Source organism: Myxocyprinus asiaticus, chromosome 28 (genome assembly GCF_019703515.2).
Source record: "Myxocyprinus asiaticus isolate MX2 ecotype Aquarium Trade chromosome 28, UBuf_Myxa_2, whole genome shotgun sequence".
NCBI classification, from domain to species: domain Eukaryota; kingdom Metazoa; phylum Chordata; class Actinopteri; order Cypriniformes; family Catostomidae; genus Myxocyprinus; species Myxocyprinus asiaticus.
In genome coordinates this window covers 10,648,905-10,671,129 of record NC_059371.1, presented here as the reverse complement: position 1 = coordinate 10,671,129, position 22,225 = coordinate 10,648,905, and the positions used below count along the sequence as shown (strand labels likewise).

The window sequence follows — 22,225 nt, the reverse complement described above, 5'->3', positions numbered from 1 at the left end:
AGAAACATGTCAACTCTTTGAGAGAGCACACAATCTCCAAGAATTATTTTCGAACAAATATTCCCCTTCAGCCAGAGAGTGCAAACCACATACAGGCATGCACAAACCTACAAGCTTTCAGAGATCTCAAACTTTCACCATTTCCTGCAGCACAAGAGTGTGGTTCTTTTTACTTCAGACGAACAAGACAATAGATACAAAGACAGGAAACCTCATTCAAGATGCTCTTTTGTCAGACAGTACAAATACAACGATGCTCTTTTTTTTCTGTCAAGTTTATTAAAACAGCACAAAAACTGATGGCTATTTAGATTATATATATATATATATATATATATATATATATATATATATATATATATATATACACACACAGAGATATGTTCAACATTACAATCCTACTGTAATTAATACATAATTGTTTGGCATTTTCATCAGAAAATTACATCCTAATAATTTTGACATCAGACAATGTCTCTTGATGTCTTAATCTCCACATTCTCCCTTAAAGTGATAGTTCACCCCAAACTTTAAAAGATGTTAGGCAGAATGTTCGCCATCCACTCTCATTGTGTGAGAAAAAGGTGCAATGAAAGTGAATGATGACTGAGAATAATGACCTAACATTATGACTGACATCTCCAGATGGGTCACACCGGTTTGGAGCAACATGAGGGTAAATGATGACAGAAGATCATAACTGATCAAGTGTAATATGCATTTCTCACTAAATAAGGTCCAGAAAATACAAGAGGAGTGGAAATGTATACACACATCGCCCAGCTGTGTTCCCCCTCCCACTCACACACTCCTCTATCGTGCTTTCCTTCATGTCCTCTCTCTTTCATGTCCGTCAGGAACGAGTCCACACAGAAAACTGTGACATCTTTATCTCCAGCACCCACTCTGGAAGAACAGCAATGACTCAGAGCACTTGGAACTTAATCTGACGCCGCTTTCACTGTTAAACAGTTCTTGTGTCTCTTCGATGCAAATAGACGCATCAATGTATTTTAGACCTGTTAGATCCAAGTGTAGATCTGAAATGGAACAGTAAGGGTGCGTTTTCTTTTCTGGGTCAGTTTCTGTATGTGTTGAAGTGTTTGTAGGCCAGATAACTGCATCAAGAGTCCAAGCTTTGACCAAAGTCATTCAAACACTTATTTCTCATTATCACAAAGACTCAAACGAGACTTCAAGCATGCAGTCTTATGCCCACTCATGTCTCCCAGTGCTGACAGCAGTCCTCGCATTCTTCTGTCATGTAAAGGTAAGAGTTAATTGCCTCCTTTAATCCTTCGCTCACTAGAGAGTCCTCTGCGCCATCTTTACTGTGTCCGAAGATCATTGAGCTGCAAAGAGAAGTTATTTTGAAACTGTTCAATGATGCTATTATGTATCGCAAGACATTCAATCACATGCAGGATATGAATTATAGGCATTTATAATTCGGGGACTCTAATTTTGAAATGAAGAAATGATAAAAAAATAAAATAAAAAAAAACTATCAGCAACTATCGGCATAGATTTTTGCGATAACGATAGTTCCAAAAAGCAACTATTGGCACAGATTAATCGGTAAATCTGATATATCGGTTTCTCTCTACTCTTGATTTCAAAAATGCAATTTCAACTAGTAAAAAAAAAAAAAACATAATTCTTGATTTCTGTAACTGCATCTTCACTAGTAGAATTTTACAATGATCTGTCTTTGACTCCTGTTCAAAACCCAATTACAGACCATTAATTTTACTAGTTAAAATTCAAAGTACACATATCAGCTAAGAACATCTCACTAGTATAAATGTTCATTTTTGATATCAATAATTACAATACTATTGCAAATGTCTGTTCCTGATATCAACAACTGAATTGCAACAACTACAAATGCTAATTTTAGATATCTGTAAATGTATTTTCACTTTAGATTTGGTAATTCAGATGCCTGGAAATGGATTTCAGATATCAATACATTAAAGAGTAATTAAAAATATCTTAAAAGGCTTTCTTATTAGTTAAAATCACATTGTAGATACATTGCCACTAGTGAAAACTATTACAGTCATCACAAATGAGCATTTTTACTAGTTGTTATTCAATTGATGAAATCAGGAATGGACATTTGCACTAGTAACAATTTAATTATATATATATATATATATATATATATATATATATATATATATATATATATATATATATACTTCATTCATGACTGATTTTGTTTAATCTGTCAATGCAAACGTACCTGTTCACATCTTTCCAGTTTATAGTGGGCCTCTTCACAGCTACAGGAGGTGGACCAGTTACCACGGGAACATTGTTGGATCCAATGATGTAGCAGGGCTCCCCTAGAGTACAGCACAGCCCTTCCGATGCTTCGGAGGAAAAGTTCACATTTAAAATCTGTGCCACAACTCAGTTTAAAAAGACTGACATTAAGCAAAGCTTCCTGTACCTCAAGCTTAAACTTTGTTTGTTTTACTTTATTTATTAAAGGTTCACCAAGTAATCTGTAGTTAATATTTCTCTGGTCGATATGACAGTAGTCTTCAACTTTATACTGACAGCTATCATTGTAGATGCAGTATCACGCAAGCAAATGTTTTTGGCTACCAATATCGTCGTAGAAATATGATATTTACAGTATTTTTTTTTTTTTTACCTATGATTAATTTATTCAGCAACTGGGGTCTGGGTTGCTCAGTGGTAAAAGATGCTGGCTACCACCCCTGGAGTTCGCTAGCTCGCTAGTTCGAATCCCAGAGCGTGCTGAGTGACTTCAGCCAGGTCTCCCAAGCAGCCAAATTGGCCCGGTTGCTAGGGAGGATAGAGTCACATGGGGTAACCTCCTCATGGTCACTAAAATGTGGGTTGATCTCGGTGGGGCACATGGTGAGTTGAGCGCAGATGCCGCGGTGGATGGCATGAAGCCTCCACATGCGCTATGTCTCCGTGGTAACGCACTCAACAAGCCACGTGATAAGATCTGCGGGTTGACGGTCTCAGACGCGGAGGCAACTGATATTCATCCTCCGCCACCCGGATTGAAGCAAATTACTACGCGGCCACGAGGACTTAAAAAGTGCACTGGGAATTGGGCATTCCAAATTGGGTGAAAAATAATAATAATAATATATTATTCAGCAACTGAAATTGTAATACTGCTTTAACTGAGATAAAGGGAGTAGTAATTGGCTGGTCATGTGATCTTAACATGGCCGCCATCATAAGGGGCAACCCGCCTTACAGTATGTAGAAGAGAATAGCTTCTTCTAGACCACTGACAAGACTGAAGTCATTTTATGTGAGTTTACATGTATTTAAAATGTTTAAAATGACGTACAAAGTACTATTTTTTATTTAAAGTTTAAAATGTCTGACTTAACTGAGGATCGCACCTAAAGCAAAAGGTGTAATAGACTAAGACGAAGTGTAAATTTGATTTTATTGCAGTGTGAGAGATCCTATATAATAATCATCACACAATAGTTCTGAAACCACACAAACAAAATGTCACATACAGCCAATGGGTGCAAATAATACATGCTATACTGGCATATACTGTCTTTATAACTGTGTGTGTACCTGAATAGTGTGCAACCAGGTCTGAGAGGAATCGGAAGGTGAGTCCAGGAGAGATGTAGAACCAGCCATTTTCGATGCAGTTGATGCGGTAGTGTTTGACAGAAGCGCGTTCCTGTGAGCTGCTCTTGCGCACTGACAGAGTGTGGTTACCTGTGAAAAACATTACAATCTAGATCTTTATGTTTTCTGAAGAAATGTTTCCCCATGCAAAACTCGCCGCCACAATGCTAGGGTGTAGTGAGTAGTTGCCAGGGTATTGTTATGCAATTTCAAATAAGTTCTGAGAGGTTTTTAGCATGTTGCTATGTAGTTTTTAAAGGAATATTCCGGGTTCAATACAAGTTCTTTTTCTATTTGTAGCATAATGTTGATTACCTCAAAAACATTTTTCAACTTGCCACTCCTTTTCTTTAAAAAAAGCAAAAATTTAGGTTACAGTGAGGCACTTTCATTGGAAGTGAATGGGGCCAATGTTTGGAGGGCTTAAAAGGCAAAAATGTGAAGCTTATTATTTTATAAAAGCACTTACATGAATTCTTCTGTTAAAACTTGTGTATTACAGTTTTTCTCAATCAATTTTACACATTTCTCTAAACTCAGGTCACTGGTCTCAATACAATTAACACAGCCTTCTGAACACTTTGTAATTGTCCTAAACAGACTATACATTTTTCTTGATTTTCTCAAAACACTACACCTACATTTCTCTGATCCAAGATTCATGCTTTTAAAACAGTTAACACAGACAACTAAATTAAAGCCATATTCTCAAATGCACATGTCAGGGTGTCAAATCCCTTCACATCGATATCTGTTGCGTAAAAAAATGCAATTTACACACAACTATCATGATTTGAGGAGTCAAATATGAAAATTCAGAGCAAATGAACAATGAGAAAGAAGGAAAAGAGGAAGAACAAAACAAAGAAGAGGTGAAAACTGAGAAGAGGTAGAGTGAATAAATGAAGAGGTAACAGGAAGAAGAAGTGATGTGAAAAACATTCTAAGAGTTGAGGAATAGCCAAATGGAGATGCTGTAACGACGGTGAGCAGAAAGAAAGAGGACAGCAGGGTGGAAGAGTAGAGAAAATGCAGAAGAGGTGCAACTAATCTGAGAGTCCCTCTAACTGATCATGATATGTTCTGACGTGAGCAGATCTACAGTGACTTCAATCTCAACAAAAAAGAAGAGTGAATGGCATTGGTCTGCATGCCACAATCAAGGTCCACAATTACCATCAGTACAACATCCTATGTTGTCTTGGGTTCATCATACAATATAGCGAGACTGGGTTAGCATATTGCTTGCGTCTTGTGACTATACTGTTGAAACAGCAAATATTTTAACATTTACGGACTGGCCCCCATTCACCTCCATTGTAAGTGCCTCACTGTTTCCCAGATTTTTGCTCTCTTTTTTTCAAGAAAAGAAGGGGCAAGTCAAATTTATTTTTTGTTGTAATAAACATTATTAACTTTTATTGAACCTGGAATATTCTTGTAAGGTGTTCTGGGTGGTTGCTAGGTGGTTAGTTAGTCCTGTCCTAAGTAAAAAAAAAAGCCCATCCCCAAGTCTGGAGGTCTCTATATATGGATCCCTATTCAGGACCATAAATATGGCTCAGGTCCCTACTTCAATGCGAGTCTGTGAGAGATTTTTTTCCTCGGTTTTAACATCTGCCACGTGAAAATTCGAAGTCTGATCACTTAGAACAGTAATAACACACCACATGATTTGAGGTATCTTTCATGTCCATAGCACAAAAGAGTCTTTTGCAAGTTACACACCAAAGTGTAATAGTAAAAGTGATTTACTTATTACTTTGTTTATTGAATACGGATTTACGCTCAAACTGATTTTGTTAATGTATTGTTTATATAAAATATTATTTTGTAAGTAAAGAAAAAAAACTGCTGGAGTTTTCCTGATATCCTCTATACATAAAAGTAGCTTTGGTTAAAAGGTTGAAATTAACTTTAACTAGCATTAGTTTGTGTGTGTATGTACCTGGAAAGGTCTCACTCTCTCTGATTAGAAAAGAGCCGGGCTGATTATGGGGGAGCATCAAAAGTTCCTCTGCTTTCTGTTTGCTGAGACCTACAAACTGCCACCTGCACGCACACACAGACACACACAGACTCAGGGTTAGTCACAGATACAGTAAATGACAATGTACGTAATGAAAGACAGCACAGAAGGAAAAAGCAGTAGGCAGGTAACGTTTGTCGTCATGTGAGTGAGGAGCAGGGTCAGTGTGGTTACAGTACATTGACAATAGCAAAATCTCACTGTAACAGTTTATATTTAGCCCACTCTACACATGTTTATTAACCCACACCAAGTTCTTGTTTCTAAAGAAATTAACCCCACTTCAAAACCAAGAACTGACATCATCACCCCCTCTGGAGGAATTAACCCTCCGATCGGACAAATTACATCAGTGTGATGTCAAGAGATGTAGTCACTGAACCAATCAGACAATTTTGACACTCAGACTTGTTTTGGTAGAGGTACTCTTCGTGATTTTGGCCATTTTGCTAACCCTGTAAAGCCTGATATATGAAAGAATTGTTTTTTGTACCATTAGATGAACTATAAAAATAAAAAAATAAAATTATTTTTTATGTATCATATTTGATATTAGGCTTTTATTATCTTTATTATCTAGGCTCAGCAACTAATTTTTATATAGGACATTTGTTGTTTAAGTTTTTCTTAGCCCATATACACTACCGGTCAAAAGTTTTGAAACACACTCATTCTTTAATATAATTTTTTTTTTTTCACATTTTAGAATAATAGTAAAGTCATCAAAACTATGGAATAACATAAATGGAACTATGGGAATTATGTTGTGATATAAATCACAAAATAAATCAAAACTATGTTATATTTTAGCATCTTCAAAGTAGTCACCCTTTGTCTAGAATTTGCAGACATGTACTCTTGACATTTTCTCAACCAACTTCTTGAGGTATCACCCTGGGATGCTTTTTAAACAGTATTGAAGGAGTTTCCATCTATGTTGGGCACTTATTGGCTGCTTTTCTTTATTATTTGGTCCAAGTCATTAATTTCCAAAACTTTTGACTGGTAGTGTATATATGTATATGTGTTAGAATTTTCAAAGCTTTGTGATTTTTTTATTCTTTATTTATGTTTTTTTTATTTTGTTTTTATTTATTTTTTTGTGGTGGTGGTGGTTGCCATGAATGGAATGGTGACTGAGAGATATACCTCAAAAGCCTGTTGTAATTTGATTTTCAGAAACATTTAAGTAGTAGTAATTCTAAAATACTCAAAACATAATCCTACAAGTACAGAGACCAAAACAGCATTTTTCTGCTCACTTCACATGGTTTTGCTTGTCCAGAATTCACCACATCTGGTCTGAATTTGGATGGAATAAATTTGGAACCAACACATCAGTATGATTATGTTGGAATTAAACTGGCCCCACTTTCTCTCTTCAAAATTTCACCCTCCAAAGACCTGAAATAAAAGTGTGGGCCGCTCGCAACTCACAGAGATAGGCTTGATTACTCAGAACATCTACTTCAGGTGTCATATTTCTAATCCATCCAAGTTATGACATTTATTTATGTGCAAACTCTGAACATCACAAAAACTAATTGCGAATAAAGCAGCGTTTCCATCTCAACTGATTCTGCTCAAAATTACTGGCTCTGGCTCCATTGTGTCTAAAATGTAAGTTACTCTATATTAGGGTTCTTGGGTGAAGAACTAGTTTATAAAAGCAATATAACACGAGCAATAGTGCTGTTGTGTGCACAATACAGCAATCTTGCTTGTGTGATTTGCTTAAATTTAAGATGAGAAATTAAAGTTGAGCTCACCTGTTGTACACTTTGGCGGTGTAATTGCTGGGGATGTAGCTCTCATTTCCTGTGGCTGATGAGCTTACTTTCCACCACTCTCCCTCACTGTAACAGATTACAACATCAGATACAGATGCATTACAAGCAACCTGTTATCAAAACAGTGCAAGTGGTTCTGAACTTACTCTGACAAAATGTTGAGTCTCTCTCCCACTCTGATGGTGCAGTCACCCGGACCTCTCGATGGATAGTCATACAGTGAAACCACCACGTATCTGCCACTGTCTGCACAAAAAGGTGAAAACAACACCTTCAGTCCTGTCAGCTTTATTTAATGACCATTTCAGTCATTGGTTTAAATTAGACATCCTTTATAGGTCTCCTTGTCACACAATTTAACACTTACACATAATCTACAGTCCTTTTTAACATTGATGTGAACATGGGATTTTTAGTTATATAGATATTGACGTCTGAGATCTTGCCTCCAAGATTTAACAACTAGTTGTCTTCAAGATTACTAATCACTGTGAGACAAAACCGACATGAATTTAATGACAGGAAGCACACCCTCAGAACATTTTAAGCACTAACATAAACAAATTACTTCACTGCCCTTACAAAAATCGAGAGTTCTGGCAAACCCCTGATGCAAATTTGGCACTCATTCTTTTCAAATCCAAACGAGCTTTGCAGCAAATTCTTCATTGTTGCCACAGAAGTGTTTCCCAGTAGATGCAATTGTTGCCAAAGATTTGCTGCAGGTTCACCACTATCAGTGAAGAGCTGCAAACTTCTGGCAAACATCAGTGGCAAATCGCAAGTTCATTTACATGTGAAAATAGTGAGTGGCAAGTTTGCCAGAACTCTAGATTTTTTGTAAGGGTGGTTCTCCCGGTATGAATATATATTAGGAAACAAGATTTTATTATTTTCCAAGAAAAGTAAGTGGTGCTTGCCTATGCAAAAGTCACCACCATGGTGCTAGGGTGCTGTGGAAGGCTGTGTGGGCATAGAGTGTTTTTTGGATGTTGCTATGCAGTTGCTGAGATGTTCCAAGTGTTTTTTGGATGTTGCTATGCAGTTGCTGAGATGTTCTGAGTGTTTTTAGGATGTTGCTATGCAGTTGCTGAGTGTTTTTTGGATGTTGCTATGCAGTTGCTGAGATGTTCCAAGTGTTTTTAAGATGTTGCTATGCAGTTGCTGAGATGTTCTGAGTGTTTTTAGGATGTTGCTATGCAGTTGCTGAGTGTTTTTTGGATGTTGCTATGCAGTTGCTGAGATGTTCCAAGTGTTTTTAGGATGTTGCTATGCAGTTGCTGAGTGTTTTTAGGATGTTGCTATGCAGTTGCTGAGATGTTCTGAGTGTTTTAGCATGTTGCTATGCAGTTGCTGAGATGTTCTGTGTGTTTTTAGCATGTTGCTATGCAGATGCTAAGATGTTCTGCGTGTTTTCAGCATGTTGCTATGCAGTTGCTAAGATGTTCTGAGTGTTTTTAGCATGTTGCTAAATGTTATGGGTGAATGCTTACTGACCCAAGGACAATCGACACGTTGCTTCCAAAAGTTGACCTACCCTGAAATCAACCCCATTCAGTCAAATTTCTGGCAAGCGCCATCCCCCATCAGAAATCAATTCAATTTACCTCTAGCGCTTCTAAAAGTGCATTAAGAGAGCAACCTCTAAGGCACAAGTTCTACTGTAAACCAGGGAGTAATTACGTTCATATAAACAATGTTGAACGTGATTCTGATGTGACATTTTCCCTCTAAAACAACATGTTTACTCCACTGATGGTTAGGTTTATGGCTGTGGAGTTTGCCACCACTCTGTGGACATTTCAAACAGACACTGAGGTTAAACTTGCCCATACATTCAATATCACTTCCTGCTTTGGGCACAGGGGTGCAGTGATTTTAATTTTGGTAAGTAAAAACCCATTTCAGCAGCAAGACTTTAGACCTTGTGTCGCCATGCTAAGATTGTGCAAGCAGGTCAAAATGACATCATGCATGTATAAAATCTGTTCTAGCCACAGTACTGATGCTTGGTCATCTTTTTTCAGTGTTGAACTCACCCAGCGACAGTGGGCCGGCGCTCTCCTCTGGGCTCAAGAGGCCAGCATGTGTGCTGGATCCATGCCGGTCTTTACTGGGCCAACTGCCCATGCTGCTCTGGAGTGTTTAGGTGCACAATACTAGTAGGAACCACAATCTAAATAAAAAAAATAGTGAAAACATTTTTACCTTCATTCATTTGTATGGATTTTATATGTTATTCATAAAACCTAATCAAAACAAAAAATAAAAAAATCTGTGGCAAAATTTTATCAGGCTAAGGGATCCTTATATTAGGCTTTGCACAAAGGAAGGATGTCAACTAACCACTAGTGTGCTTTGATAAAAACTTTCCATCCACACTTTCAAAATCACACACTTATGTGTCAACTTGAGAAAAAAAATGGGGTGGCTGTTCTAAAAATAGATCTGGTGCAATGCTAAGAAAATTCTACTAATTTAATTACATCAGAATAGTTCATGTCACAGTTGTTTAATCGATTGTTACACAATTCCATATGTGCATATGCAAAAAAAAAAAAACATATTCACAAAGTAAATCCAATAAATACAAATTATTTTACATGCACAAATACAGATATGCACTAAAAACCTCACTAGCTAAGATAAAATTACAATTAAGTGAGAGTTAATAATTTTTTTTGTAGTGTCCCTTAACAGTAATTAGGTTGAGATTGAGTTGTCAATGTTCAGTCTGGGTGGGTGTGATTGTATAATATGAAAATTATGACTTAATGATAACTTTAAACTGATTCACGGAAATCAGATGAATTAAATGGTGTGATTATCAATTACATCACTTAAAATATCATATTTTAAACAAGATAAATACATCACAAGATTTTTCTTTTCTTTTCCCAGCCATCTATTGGATATTGCTTTTGTTCTAAAATACCCTAAAACATCAGTTCTTTTACTTGCAGTGCACTGACATCTATAGATTGTTGAACATGTAATTACACGGTTATAACGTTTTATTACAATGTAATAACATGCTCATTCCCTGCTATTAGTAATTTTAGTAAAATATCATCACTGCCATGATTTAAAAAACCTCATATGCCAAATATTAGATTTCACTGATAAACACTGGGACCATTGCGGAGCATGTTTCCATATTATAGTGCAATGCAGTGGCACAAGTACATGGCATTATTGAGCAGATGGTACCACAGATTGGTCTCACTAGGTTATCAGGGTCTCCAGGTCCAAATTACAGACCCCATACCCTGATCACCAAAACAACACGTGTGTAACAGATTACATGTGCTTAAAAAAAAAAAAAAAAAAAAATCTCTATCATTGCAGTTTCTTCACAAAGGCTAATAAGCAGAAATTTAAAGTGCCTATTCTCTTTTAGAATAATGTTTAGCAATATGCCTAAATGGTTAGAATGATGGGAAATGCAGATTTACACAAAGAAAAGACCAAGTGTACTAACTTCCTGTTGTGGCCCTAGTGCATTGTTTCAATATGTTTTTTTTTTTTTTTTTTTTTTGGTCAATATTTACACATTAAATAGGTCTTTAAGATATCTCAAGTCAGAATTTTTAACATATCAAACGTTTAGTTTGTAAGTTCAAGTTCAGAATTGCATACAAAGCCGCAAACGTTTCTTTGAAATATGTTAAGCCTTTGAAGCAATTTCGAGACTTCACAAGCACATGCTTTTCAAGACTCTGATATTATGACTTTGAAGTTTAGAGCTACGTTAAATTCTTTAAGTACATAAACATCCTTGAAGACTAAAAACATGCTGTCTTAAAGCCAAAAGCAGAGATGATTTGCTTTTCTTTAGGAAAAGTAAAAAAAAAAAAAAAAAAAAATTACATTATTTAAATGAATTCTTGAAACTCTTTCTAGAAAAATATATATATATTACAGCACAAATAGAATACTGAAATATTAAAGGAATACATCAGCCTGTTTTTTTTCTTTCTGATATAGCACGTTCACCTGTGAGAACATTGAACATCAATATTGTCTTAAGTTGTTTTGGATAAAAGGTCAACTAATGAATAAATGTTCACAGGTGAAGCACACTGCACAAGAGTATTAAAAACATATCAGAATCACTAATACTATTATACCACTATGTGTGTGTGTGTGTGTGTGTGTGTGTGTGTGTGTGTTACATTTGGGCAAAAAGTGTCTTACCTCATGGTCCTCAAGCTGGCATTTATGATAATCCTTCTTTAGAAGCAAAGTGACCTCCTCACCAGCACAGCTGTATGAGAATATGTGCAACAGGCCTGAAAACTGAGATAGCCAGGCAATAAAAGTCTGTAAACCAGTGCTGAGTGATAGTTTTCTTCTTTATTCAGGCCACTAAAGAGCTGAGGAGGGACAATAGTTGAGCTGAGAGTCAGGTGAAGTCTGAAGCTGTCTGATGATGCTGTGGTTGTCTGAGTTTTGGTATGCACACTACACAGGCAGCTCTATTTACTACACACTTGCAGTTTCCTGTGACGAACAGGTCTAACTGTCACTCCTTTACTGACGCACAGAGGACTGACAGAGAGAAAGAGGTAGGGAAAGTGTTTTGAGCTGTACAAATACTCAACGCAGATGTTCATAGAGGAAAAATCCCAAATGTCACCTTGTATACAGCCAGACACATTTACCAATGGATGAGACTTGTTGAATTTGTTCATAGGAATAGAAGCGTACAGAAATTCTTTAGTACATATTCCATATTAGCACATATTCCCAAATGCACCAAAACCAATTACCATAGCAATAACTGCCATGGAAACTACATTTTCAGACTGGATGCAGATAATGTTCTGTTATAGTCTCAAAACAAAGTCTTGCTACAAATTAGGGCCACTCATTAATCTAAAAGCAGAATTTCAGCTCATTAGCATAAAAGGAACAATTCAAAATCAACTTTCATTGAATTTACAATGTATTTTCTATGTACATTGCAATTTCAGTCATTTAGTTTTGTAAGAGCATCACTTCATACTAAAGAGGTTCCAACACTCATTCCCATGACAAAAGGAGAGAGTTAATTATAGTTATAGTGGGATGTCATCCTACTGGGTCTCCAAAGTTCATGCTCCAATTTCAGCAGCAGGTAAGAAACAAAATCAGCTGATCTGTACAGTAAATGAACATGACAGAAACATAAAAAGAGTGATTATGCACAGCTGATGGAAAGAAGACTATGATCTCTTATCATTGACACTTTATGCTGTGGTCAATGTGCTCAAAGTGTATATGCAACAGTTCAATAGCATGCGGGCAGAGATGACACTTTGAAGCTATCAATAAAACCTACAAATCTTACTTGTTATGATCGGAAACTTTTAAAGCTGGCTGAGATGACAAAAAAAAAAAAGGTGGTCACCATGATGGGTAGTGCAAAAGAGTGCATGCTGAGCTTCCTGTTAACAGTGCATGCAGTGCTGAGAACTGATTTTGGTCTTAAAGAGGTCATATATGTTTATTTCCCAAATGTATTTGTAAGTCCATTTATGTTAATCAAGTAATGTGCTAGAAAAATAGTTTTTCCAAGACCATTTTCCACCCTCACAAAAGGAAATGAAAAAATTGATGCAATGGCACAAACTGAAAGATTAGAAAGTATACGGTTTCTCTATATGTAGCCTAGGCCAGTGGTTCTCAACCAGGGGGCCTCAGCATGACCTATGTTTTAATATAACTAATTCTAACTAATTATAAGTTATTTGAATGATTTAGGCCTATAACATTTAAACTAACAAACCAACTAAATTAACTAGTATACTGAGTAAGTATTTTAATCTATTAACATTTTAGTTACTGGGGCTTTTATTCACAGCTGCATTTATGAATAAAAGTTACAATAATGAAAAAGCACAATCTGTTTTAACTAATAACACACACATTATTGTATTGTTCTTGTACATATTGAATTCATCATTCAAACATTCACAGTGTAGGTTTGAAAAAGTATGTGAACCCCTAGGCTAATGACATCACCAAAAGCTAATTAGAGTCAGGAGTTGGCAAATCTGCCATCCAATTAATGAAACAAGACTGGAGGTGTGGCATAGAACATGACTTATAAAAACCACTCAAACATTTTGAGTTTACTATTCACATGAAACATCTGCTGATGTGGACCATGCCTCACAAAAAAAAATACCAGAGATCTCAGAAGACCTATGATCAAGAATTGTTGCTTTACATAAAGTTGGAAAGGGTTAGAAAGTTACACTATATTGCCAAAAGTATTCGCTCACCCATCCAAATAATTGAATTCAGGTGTTCCAATCACTTCCATGGCCACAGGTGTATAAAATGAAGCACCTAGGCATGCAGACTGCTTCTACAAACATTTGTGAAAGAATGGGCCACTCACAGGAGCTCAGTGAATTCTAGCGTGGTACTGTGATAGGATGCCACCTGTGCAACAAGTCCAGTTGTGAAATTTCCTCGCTACTAAATATTCCACAGTCAACTGTCAGTGGTATTATAACAAAGTGGAAGCGATTGGGAATGACAGCAACTCAGCCACGAAGTGGTAGGCCATGTAAAATGACAGAGCGGGGTCAGCAGATGCTGAGGCGCATAGTGCGCAGAGGTCGCCAACTTTCTGCAGAGTCAGTCGCTACAAATTCATGTGGCCTTCAGATTAGCTAAAGAACAGTGCGTAGAGAGCTTCATGGAATGGGTTTCCATGGCCGAGCAGCTGCATCCAAGCCATACATCACCAAGTGCACTGCAAAGCGTCGGATGCAGTGGTATAAAGCACGCCGCCACTGGACTCTAGAGCAGTGGAGATGCGTTCTCTGGAGTGACGAATCACGCTTCTCCATCTGGCAATCTGATGGACGAGTCTGGGTTTGGCGGTTGCCAGGAGAACGGTACTTGTCTGACTGCATTGTGCCAACTGTGAAGTTTGGTGGAGGGGGGATTATGGTGTGGGGTTGTTTTTCAGGAGTTGGGCATGGCCCCTTAGTTCCAGTGAAAGGAACTCTGAATGCTTCAGCATATCAAGAGATTTTGGACAATTCCATGCTCCCAACTTTGTGGGAACAGTTTGGGGATGGCCCCTTCCTGTTCCAACATGACTGCGCACCAGTGCACAAAGCAAGGTCCATAAAGACATGGATGAGCGAGTTTGGTGTGGAAGAACTTGACTGGCCTGCACAGAGTCCTGACCTCAACCCGATAGAGCACCTTTGGGATGAAATAGTGCGAAGACTGCGAGCCAGGCCTTCTCGTCCAACATCAGTGTCTGACCTCACAAATGCGCTTCTGGAAGAATGGTCAGAAAATTCCCATAAACACACTCCTAAACCTTGTGGAAAGCCTTCCCAGAAGAGTTGAAGCTGTTATAGCTGCAAAGGGTGGGCCAACGTCATATTAAACCCCATGGATTAAGAATGGGATGTCACTTAAGTTCATATGCGTCTAAAGGCAGATGAGCGAATACTTTTGGCAATATAGTGTATCTCAAAGAGATCAGATATTCATCTGTCCACAGTTAGACAAAATATAAATGGAGACGATTTAGTACTGTGGCCGTCCAGCCAAGATGACTCAAAGGGCACACCAAAGAATGCTTAATGGGGTGAAAAAGAACCCTAGAGTAACAGCTAAAGAATCATTGGAACTGGTTAACATCTCTGTTCATGAGTCTACTATATGGAAAAAATTAAACAGGCATGGTATCCTTGGCAGGACACCACGAAGGAAGCCACTGCTTTCTACATTGCTGCGCACCTGAAGTTTTCCAAAGACCACCCTGACACTCCACAATGCTACTGGGGAAATGTTTTGTGGACCGATGATGGATTGTTTGGGAAAAACATGTAGCACTACGTATGCCATAAAAAGGGCTCAGCATACCAACATAAAAAAATCATCACAACGGTGAAGTATGGTGGAGGGATCATCTTGATTTGGGGCTGCTCTGCTGCTTCAGGGCCTGCACACTTGCCATCATTGAGTGGATAATGAAGTTTATCAAGATATCCTACAGGATAATGTCAGAGTGGGTGTGCGCCAGCTGAAGATCAGTAGAAGTTGGGTGATGCAGCAGGACATTGACCCTAAAGTTAATCCACTACAGAATGGCTTAAAAAAAAAAAAAAAAAAAAAAAAAATGCACCTTTTGGAGTGGCCCAGTCAGAGCCCAGACCTTAACCCAATAGAGATGCTGTGGAATGACCTCAAGAGAGCCGTTCATACCAGACATCTTAAGAATATGGCTGAGCAGAAGCAGTTCTGTTAGGAATAATTGTCCAAAATTCCTTCTGAACGTTGTGCAGGTCTAATCTGCACCGGAAATGCTTGGTTGAGGTTGTTGCTGCCAAAGGAGGATAGACCAGTAATTAAATCCAAGGATTCACTTTAATTTAATGGGATGTGTTCAATACAGACATGAAATATTATAATTGTTGTTAGCTTAAGCACCACTGAGTTTGTCTATACTTATGACTTTGATGAAGATAAGATCACATTTTATGACCAATTAATGCAGAAAACCAGCTAATTCCAAAGGGTTCACATACTTTTTCTTGAACTTTATCTTCTAGTCTAGGCTAAAGTCAATAATGTATGTCCCTTGATAATGTTTTAAGTCCAATTTTATTGAATTATAGCTGTCACTTTTTTGATGTAAAAATACTTTCTTCTACCCCAGCTGACTATGCAGAGAAAACTACAAGTAAGCCATTCGTAGGTTGATTTCCTTTGAAAACTGTAAACACTGTGGCTGCGTCTGAAATCACTCACTTGTTCACTATTTCCTATATGTTGCATGTCTGTGAGTGCCCTATATCAGGTACGGAGTGAACGAAATTAGTTTGTGAATTCGGATGCTTATGTAAACACGGAGCGTCAGAGAGGTAGGGAGAGCGCTGGAAATGACGCAGAAATAACTGTTACATATGAACTTTTCTTACATGTAGGATAATAATAATCATAATGACAACAATTACAATACTTGTTATTCTTATAAAATGGTATATACAATACATCATTCTGTTTGTCATGTTTAACTCAATATAGATTTTCATAATGATTAAAATATTAATACAAAAAACTGCCAACAATAATCGTCTCGTCCAGCCGCAGCCCGTACATTTAAAGTCTAGGCCTTCAGTGTGATTCATGCCATTAAGAAAACACAGTTTCACAATGAATAAGACACCGCATGCCTATCATACATTACGTGGCAGTCAACTAATAATAGCAACTGACATTTTAAAAACACATCCACACACGAAAGCCAGAACTTGAAACGACACTTAATGCTCAAGCAAGCCTCATTTTAACTGCAGCATGACTGTTTCGTGAAATGAACGTCAAAAATAATAATTTTTCATTTGAATCTACCAAAGAGGTCTATAATACCTGGAAAAATCTATCTAATAATATTTGCGATTTAAATACTGCTTGCAATAAATTTCGTTTCGTCAGTGTACACGGTTATGCTGCGTTCCATTCAAGTTGGATGTGGGATATTCCTACTTGATATCCCCGACCATAAATGCATTACATTCTCCGATATTCGGAACTGCAATGCTCCCGTTAGCTTAGCAGGGGTTTGACCCTCCTAGTAACCCAACTGATAAACAATGCTGCAGCGCTAGCATTTGTGCTTCAGGTGTACGATTATCAAAACAGATTATAATGTTTTAAATTTATACACCAGATTCTGCAGGCATTTGTTAAACAAGTTTTAATATCATGTAATGTGGAAACGAACTCATTTATCGATATTACTTAATAAACTGAATGTTTATCACTTACTTTGTATATCTCCCTGAGTGTCGAAATGTTTGTGTGACATCATGCCCCTGCATCGAGTTGAACATTTCTGCACAAGCCTACAAGTTGTAATTCTGACTTCAAGATGCATTCCATTACACTTTTCCTTGTAGGAAGTTGTAAAATCCGACTTTCCGAGCACAGCACTACTTTTCAAAACTTGATCCGACACTGAATGCTCCAGCAGCCTAATTTACACTTAGAAAACTCCTGATGTTGCAATAACAATGCAAAAAGCACTTACCAATTTACTTGAAGTGAAAATCAGTCCTCCTTTCATGATTAATAAATTACGCAATCACACGGTCATGCAGAACATCTCGTGTTTTTAAATCCATAAGGATCTCTCTCTCAATGGTGATGTGGCAGTGACAGCCGACTCGTCAGCAAGATCTCACGCTCTTCACTTTCAAATTACATACATCACTTAAAGCATGATTGCTTCACTCAAGGCCAGCTAGAAGGCCTCGACCGGGACATATCCTAAAGATCACACCCACCAAGAACAAATAAATCAATCTGATTGGCTGATGAATCTGACAATCTGACTTCAGTTGCTCATTCATTTGCACTGTTGAGGGATTCTGTGGAAATTCTGAAGGCTTAAGGGGGTGGAGCTCAAACTCAGAATAAATTCTGACTGGATAAACTCTTCGTTTTTCTCTATTTGTTTGTAGATTAATTAAGAGTGGTAATCGATTAAAAATACATGCAAAAAGGTGATTGAGAATGAAAGGATGAAACATATTTATTTATTTGGCATGTTAGGACAGCAGAGAAGGCTTTGCTGGCCCTGAGAATTCGCCACTGGTCTCGTCTGCCCCGCACTTACACACGCTCACACACATACATATACACGTGCATACACACATACACACGCTCACAAACGCACACGCTCACGCACACACACAGTACCTTTTTACTCCTATGCCGAAAAGCTGCGCATCCTCCGTTGCTAGTTCTAACGTGACGTTTTCGAATTAGCAACGAGGGCTTGAGCTGTATCAAAGCTATTATCTGAAATATCTGAGCAAACACACCTTCAGAGCGGCACTCAGTCAACCAATGCTGTATAACATCGATTACCGAGGTAGCTGGCATGATGAACACATAAAGACAGGTATGTAGTCAATTAGAAACTAAACAACGGCACGGGACCTGACAACTGGTAAAATCGCACGTGGCATTTAAGCAGCCAAGACGGTGCTTGCATCGCGCTTTCATCATGGTTAAGAACTTCATTAAGTCAAGTCACCAATATCATATATCTCACAATTTACGAAAATTGCAAAATATAAAAACAAAAATTAAGAAAAACATTATTAATATTGGGCTATTAAGTCTTTTTAGGTGTAATTTATCCACACATGTAGGCTTCTGAAGTCTCTTGTGGTCCACGCAGTGTTATCAACTTAAACTGGTCCTTGATGAATTAACACATTTTTTAAACAGTCTGGGAAAAATTGTTATTGCTAAAACAGACATCACCTCTAAACGGCACCTATTTATTGTTTTTCTATTTTAAAAGCATTGGCGAGCTGCTTAAATTTTTGGTAAAAAATTCCACAATAAAATGCACAATGAAATATGAAGATTTGGTTTGCACAGGACAGTACAATTTTTGGTAGGGTCACTGATTTTTTTCTTCTTAAATGAAGTCTCCTCATTGTCCTCGCTACTGTTGTTTGCAGAGAAGAAAATCAATTTTGTTGCGTCATACGTTGATTTGACGACACGTTAATTCTAATCTTCAGCATACCAGCTGAAATGTGTCTGGTTACCATGGCAATGACATCATGCGCTCTTCGTCATCCTGTCAGTCAGCGCAAATGCCCAAAATAATGCAAAAATGCATTTTCAACATCGAGATGAAAGAAGCCGATCCATGTCTCAACACGTGTAAATGTAAGAGGGGTTTTTTCTGAATGTTCATTTTCCCCACACGGAGGCAAATCAGACAAGTGTCACATTCAGACAGATACACTGCACTTTTTCCATAGTACAAGCCATGTAAAATACAAGTTAAGCTCAATCGACAGCATTTGTGGAATAATACTGATTACCACAAAAATTCATTTTGACTCGTCCCTGCTTTTCTTTAAAAAAGTAGTGAGGCACTTACAATGGAAGTGAATGGGAGCCAATTTGTGAATGTTAAAATACTCACTGTTTCAAAAGTATAAACACAAGACATAAAGGATATGCGTTTGAACATGATTTTAGTGTAAAAACGCTTACTAACTGCATCTGTGTAAAGTTACATCCAAGTTTACAACTTCATTGCCATGATGATGTAATGTCAATAAACCCTTAAACGACTGTAAAATTGACAATTTAAACAACTTTACAGCTCAAATAATACACAAGTTTTAACAGAAGAATTAATGTAAGTACTTTTATGAAATTATAAGCTTCACATTTCTGCGTTTAAACCCTTTAAAAAATTGGCCCCATTCACTTCCATTGAAAGTGCCTCACTGTAACCCAGATTTTTACTTTTCTTTAAAAGGAGACGAGTCAGTTATTAATTTTTTTTATAATCAATATTACGCCACAAATGCTGTCAATTGAGTTTAACTTGTATTGAACCCGGAATATTCCTTTGAATGTTGAGATCTGGGGATTGTAATTTGAATTTTAGGTTCCAATGTTGTGAATTTTGTGAATTTTAAAATGTGTAACTGACATGACAAGTCTACTCATAATTACACATGCGATATGAAAAGCTAAAATGAGATTAAATAGTGAAAAACAAAATATAAAATAAAATAAAGGTTTTCACAAACTTTATATTGCAGAAGTTTACTCCTTTTGTTTTAGACCTATAAGTTTTCACACCCCTTTCAGGATGTATGCAAATGTAAGAGATAAAAGATTATATATTTTATGTAGGTACTGCCCTTCAAAAGCTACATTACACAAAATATATTGTAATTTACACAAATCATCCTGTTCAAAAGTTTGCATCCCCTTGGTTCTTGGTTCTTGTGTTGCCTTCCTGAGCATCAATGAATGTTTACACCTTTTGTAATAGTTGTGTATGAGTCCATCAGTTGTTTTAAGTGTCAAAAGCTGGATGTTTATATCATATAGCCACTGTTGCGAAGAACTCAAATGTGCAGAAGATGCTGGGAAACCAAAGAATGCACAGAATTTTCTTAAGAGAAGTGGGCAGCTTCATAGCTCAGGACAAGCAGGGACTCATGAACAATTATTACACAAACAGCACCTTATTAAAGGGTTTGCTCTTGTGCCAGGACCTGTAAAGCTTGCATGAAATCTGTCTCATGAACGTGCAGAGGAGAGCAATGGTCGGTCAAGAGTTTCACTTAATAATACATCAGATTTCAGTTGGTTTCTGACCAAACCTTACAGTGCATCCGGAAAGTATTCACAGTATTCAACAACTTTTTCCACATTTTGTTATGTTACAGCCTTATTCCAAAATGGATTAAATTCATTATATTCCTCAATTCTACAAACAATACCCCATAATGACAACGTGAAAGAAGTTTGTTTGAAATCTTTGCAAATTTATTAAAAAAAAAAAAAAAAAAAAAAAAAAAAACCAAGTATTCACAGCCTTTGCTCAATACTTTGTTGAAGCACCTTTGGCACCAATTACAGCCTCAAGTCTTTTTGAGTATGATGCTACAAGCTTGGCGCACCTGTTTTTGGGCAGTTTCTCCCATTCTTCTTTGCAGGACCTCTCAAGCTCCATCAGGTTGGATGGGGAGCGTTGGTGCACAGCCATTTTCAGATCTCTCCAGAGATGTTCAACTGGGTTCAAGTCTGGGCTCTGGCTGGGCCACTCAAGGACATTCACAGAGTTGTCCCGGAGCCACTCCTTTGTTATCTTGGCTGTGTGCTTAGGGTCGTTGTCCTGTTGGAAGATGAACCTTCGCCCCAGTCTGAGGTCCAGAGCGCTCTGGAGCAGGTTTTCATCAAGGATGTCTCTGTACATTGCTGCATTCATCTTTCCCTCGATCCTGACTAGTCTCCCAGTTCCTGCCGCTGAAAAACATCCCCACAGCATGATGCTGCCACCACCATGCTTCACTGTAGGGATGGTATTGGCCAGGTGATGAGCGGTGCCTGGTTTCCTCCAGACATGACGCTTGCCATTCAGGCCAAAGAGTTCAATTTTTGTTTCATCAGACCAGAGAATTTTGTTTCTCATGGTCTGAGAGTCCTTCAGGTGCCTTTTGGCAAACTCCAGGCAGGCTGTCATGTGCCTTTTACTGAGGAGTGGCTTCCGTCTGGCCACTCTACCATACAGGCCTGATTGGCAGAGTGCTGCAGAGATGGTTGTTCTTCTGGAAGGTTCTCCTCTGTCCACAGAGAAATGCTGGAGCTCTGTCAGAGTGACCATCGGGTTCTTGGTCACCTCCCTGACTAAGGCCCTTCTCCCTCGATCGCTCAGTTTGGCCGGGCGGCCAGCTCTAGGAAGAGTCCTGGTGGTTCCAAACTTCTTCCTTTTACGGATGATGGAGGCCACTGTGCTCATTGGGACCTTCAATGCTGCAGACATTTTTCTGTACCCTTCCCCAGATCTGTGCCTCGATACAATCCTGTCTCGGAGGTCTACAGACAATTCCTTGGACTTCATGGCTTGGTTTGTGCTCTGACATGCACTGTTAACTGTGGGACCTTATATAGACAGGTGTGTGTCTTTCCAAATCATGTCCAATCAACTGAATTTACCACAGGTGGACTCCAATCAATTTGTAGAAACATCTCAAGGATGATCAGTGGAAACAGGATGCACCTGAGCTCAATTTTGAGTGTCATGGCAAAGGCTGTAAATACTTATGTACATGTGGTTTTTTATTTTTAATAAATTTGCAAAGATTTCAAACAAACTTCTTTCATGTTGTCATTATGGGGTATTGTTTGTAGAATTTTGAGGAAAATAATAAATTTAATCCATTTTGGAATAAGGCTGTAACAT

The 22,225-nt window shown here is 37.8% G+C and overlaps 1 protein-coding gene across 1 annotated transcript; it reads right to left on the bottom strand.

Annotated features, from left to right (window-relative positions):
* Positions 1-351: 351 nt before the first annotated feature.
* LOC127419244 (src-like-adapter 2) lies at positions 352-11,981 on the bottom strand. Its single transcript, XM_051660503.1, has 8 exons — positions 11,665-11,981; positions 9,507-9,643; positions 7,614-7,713; positions 7,447-7,533; positions 5,597-5,700; positions 3,589-3,738; positions 2,249-2,378; positions 352-1,352 (listed from the first exon to the last, which is right to left on the bottom strand). The coding sequence occupies exons 2-8, from the start codon at positions 9,595-9,597 to the stop codon at positions 1,220-1,222; spliced, it is 795 nt and encodes a 264-aa protein (XP_051516463.1). The 5' UTR covers positions 9,598-9,643; positions 11,665-11,981; the 3' UTR covers positions 352-1,219.
* Positions 11,982-22,225: the final 10,244 nt, after the last annotated feature.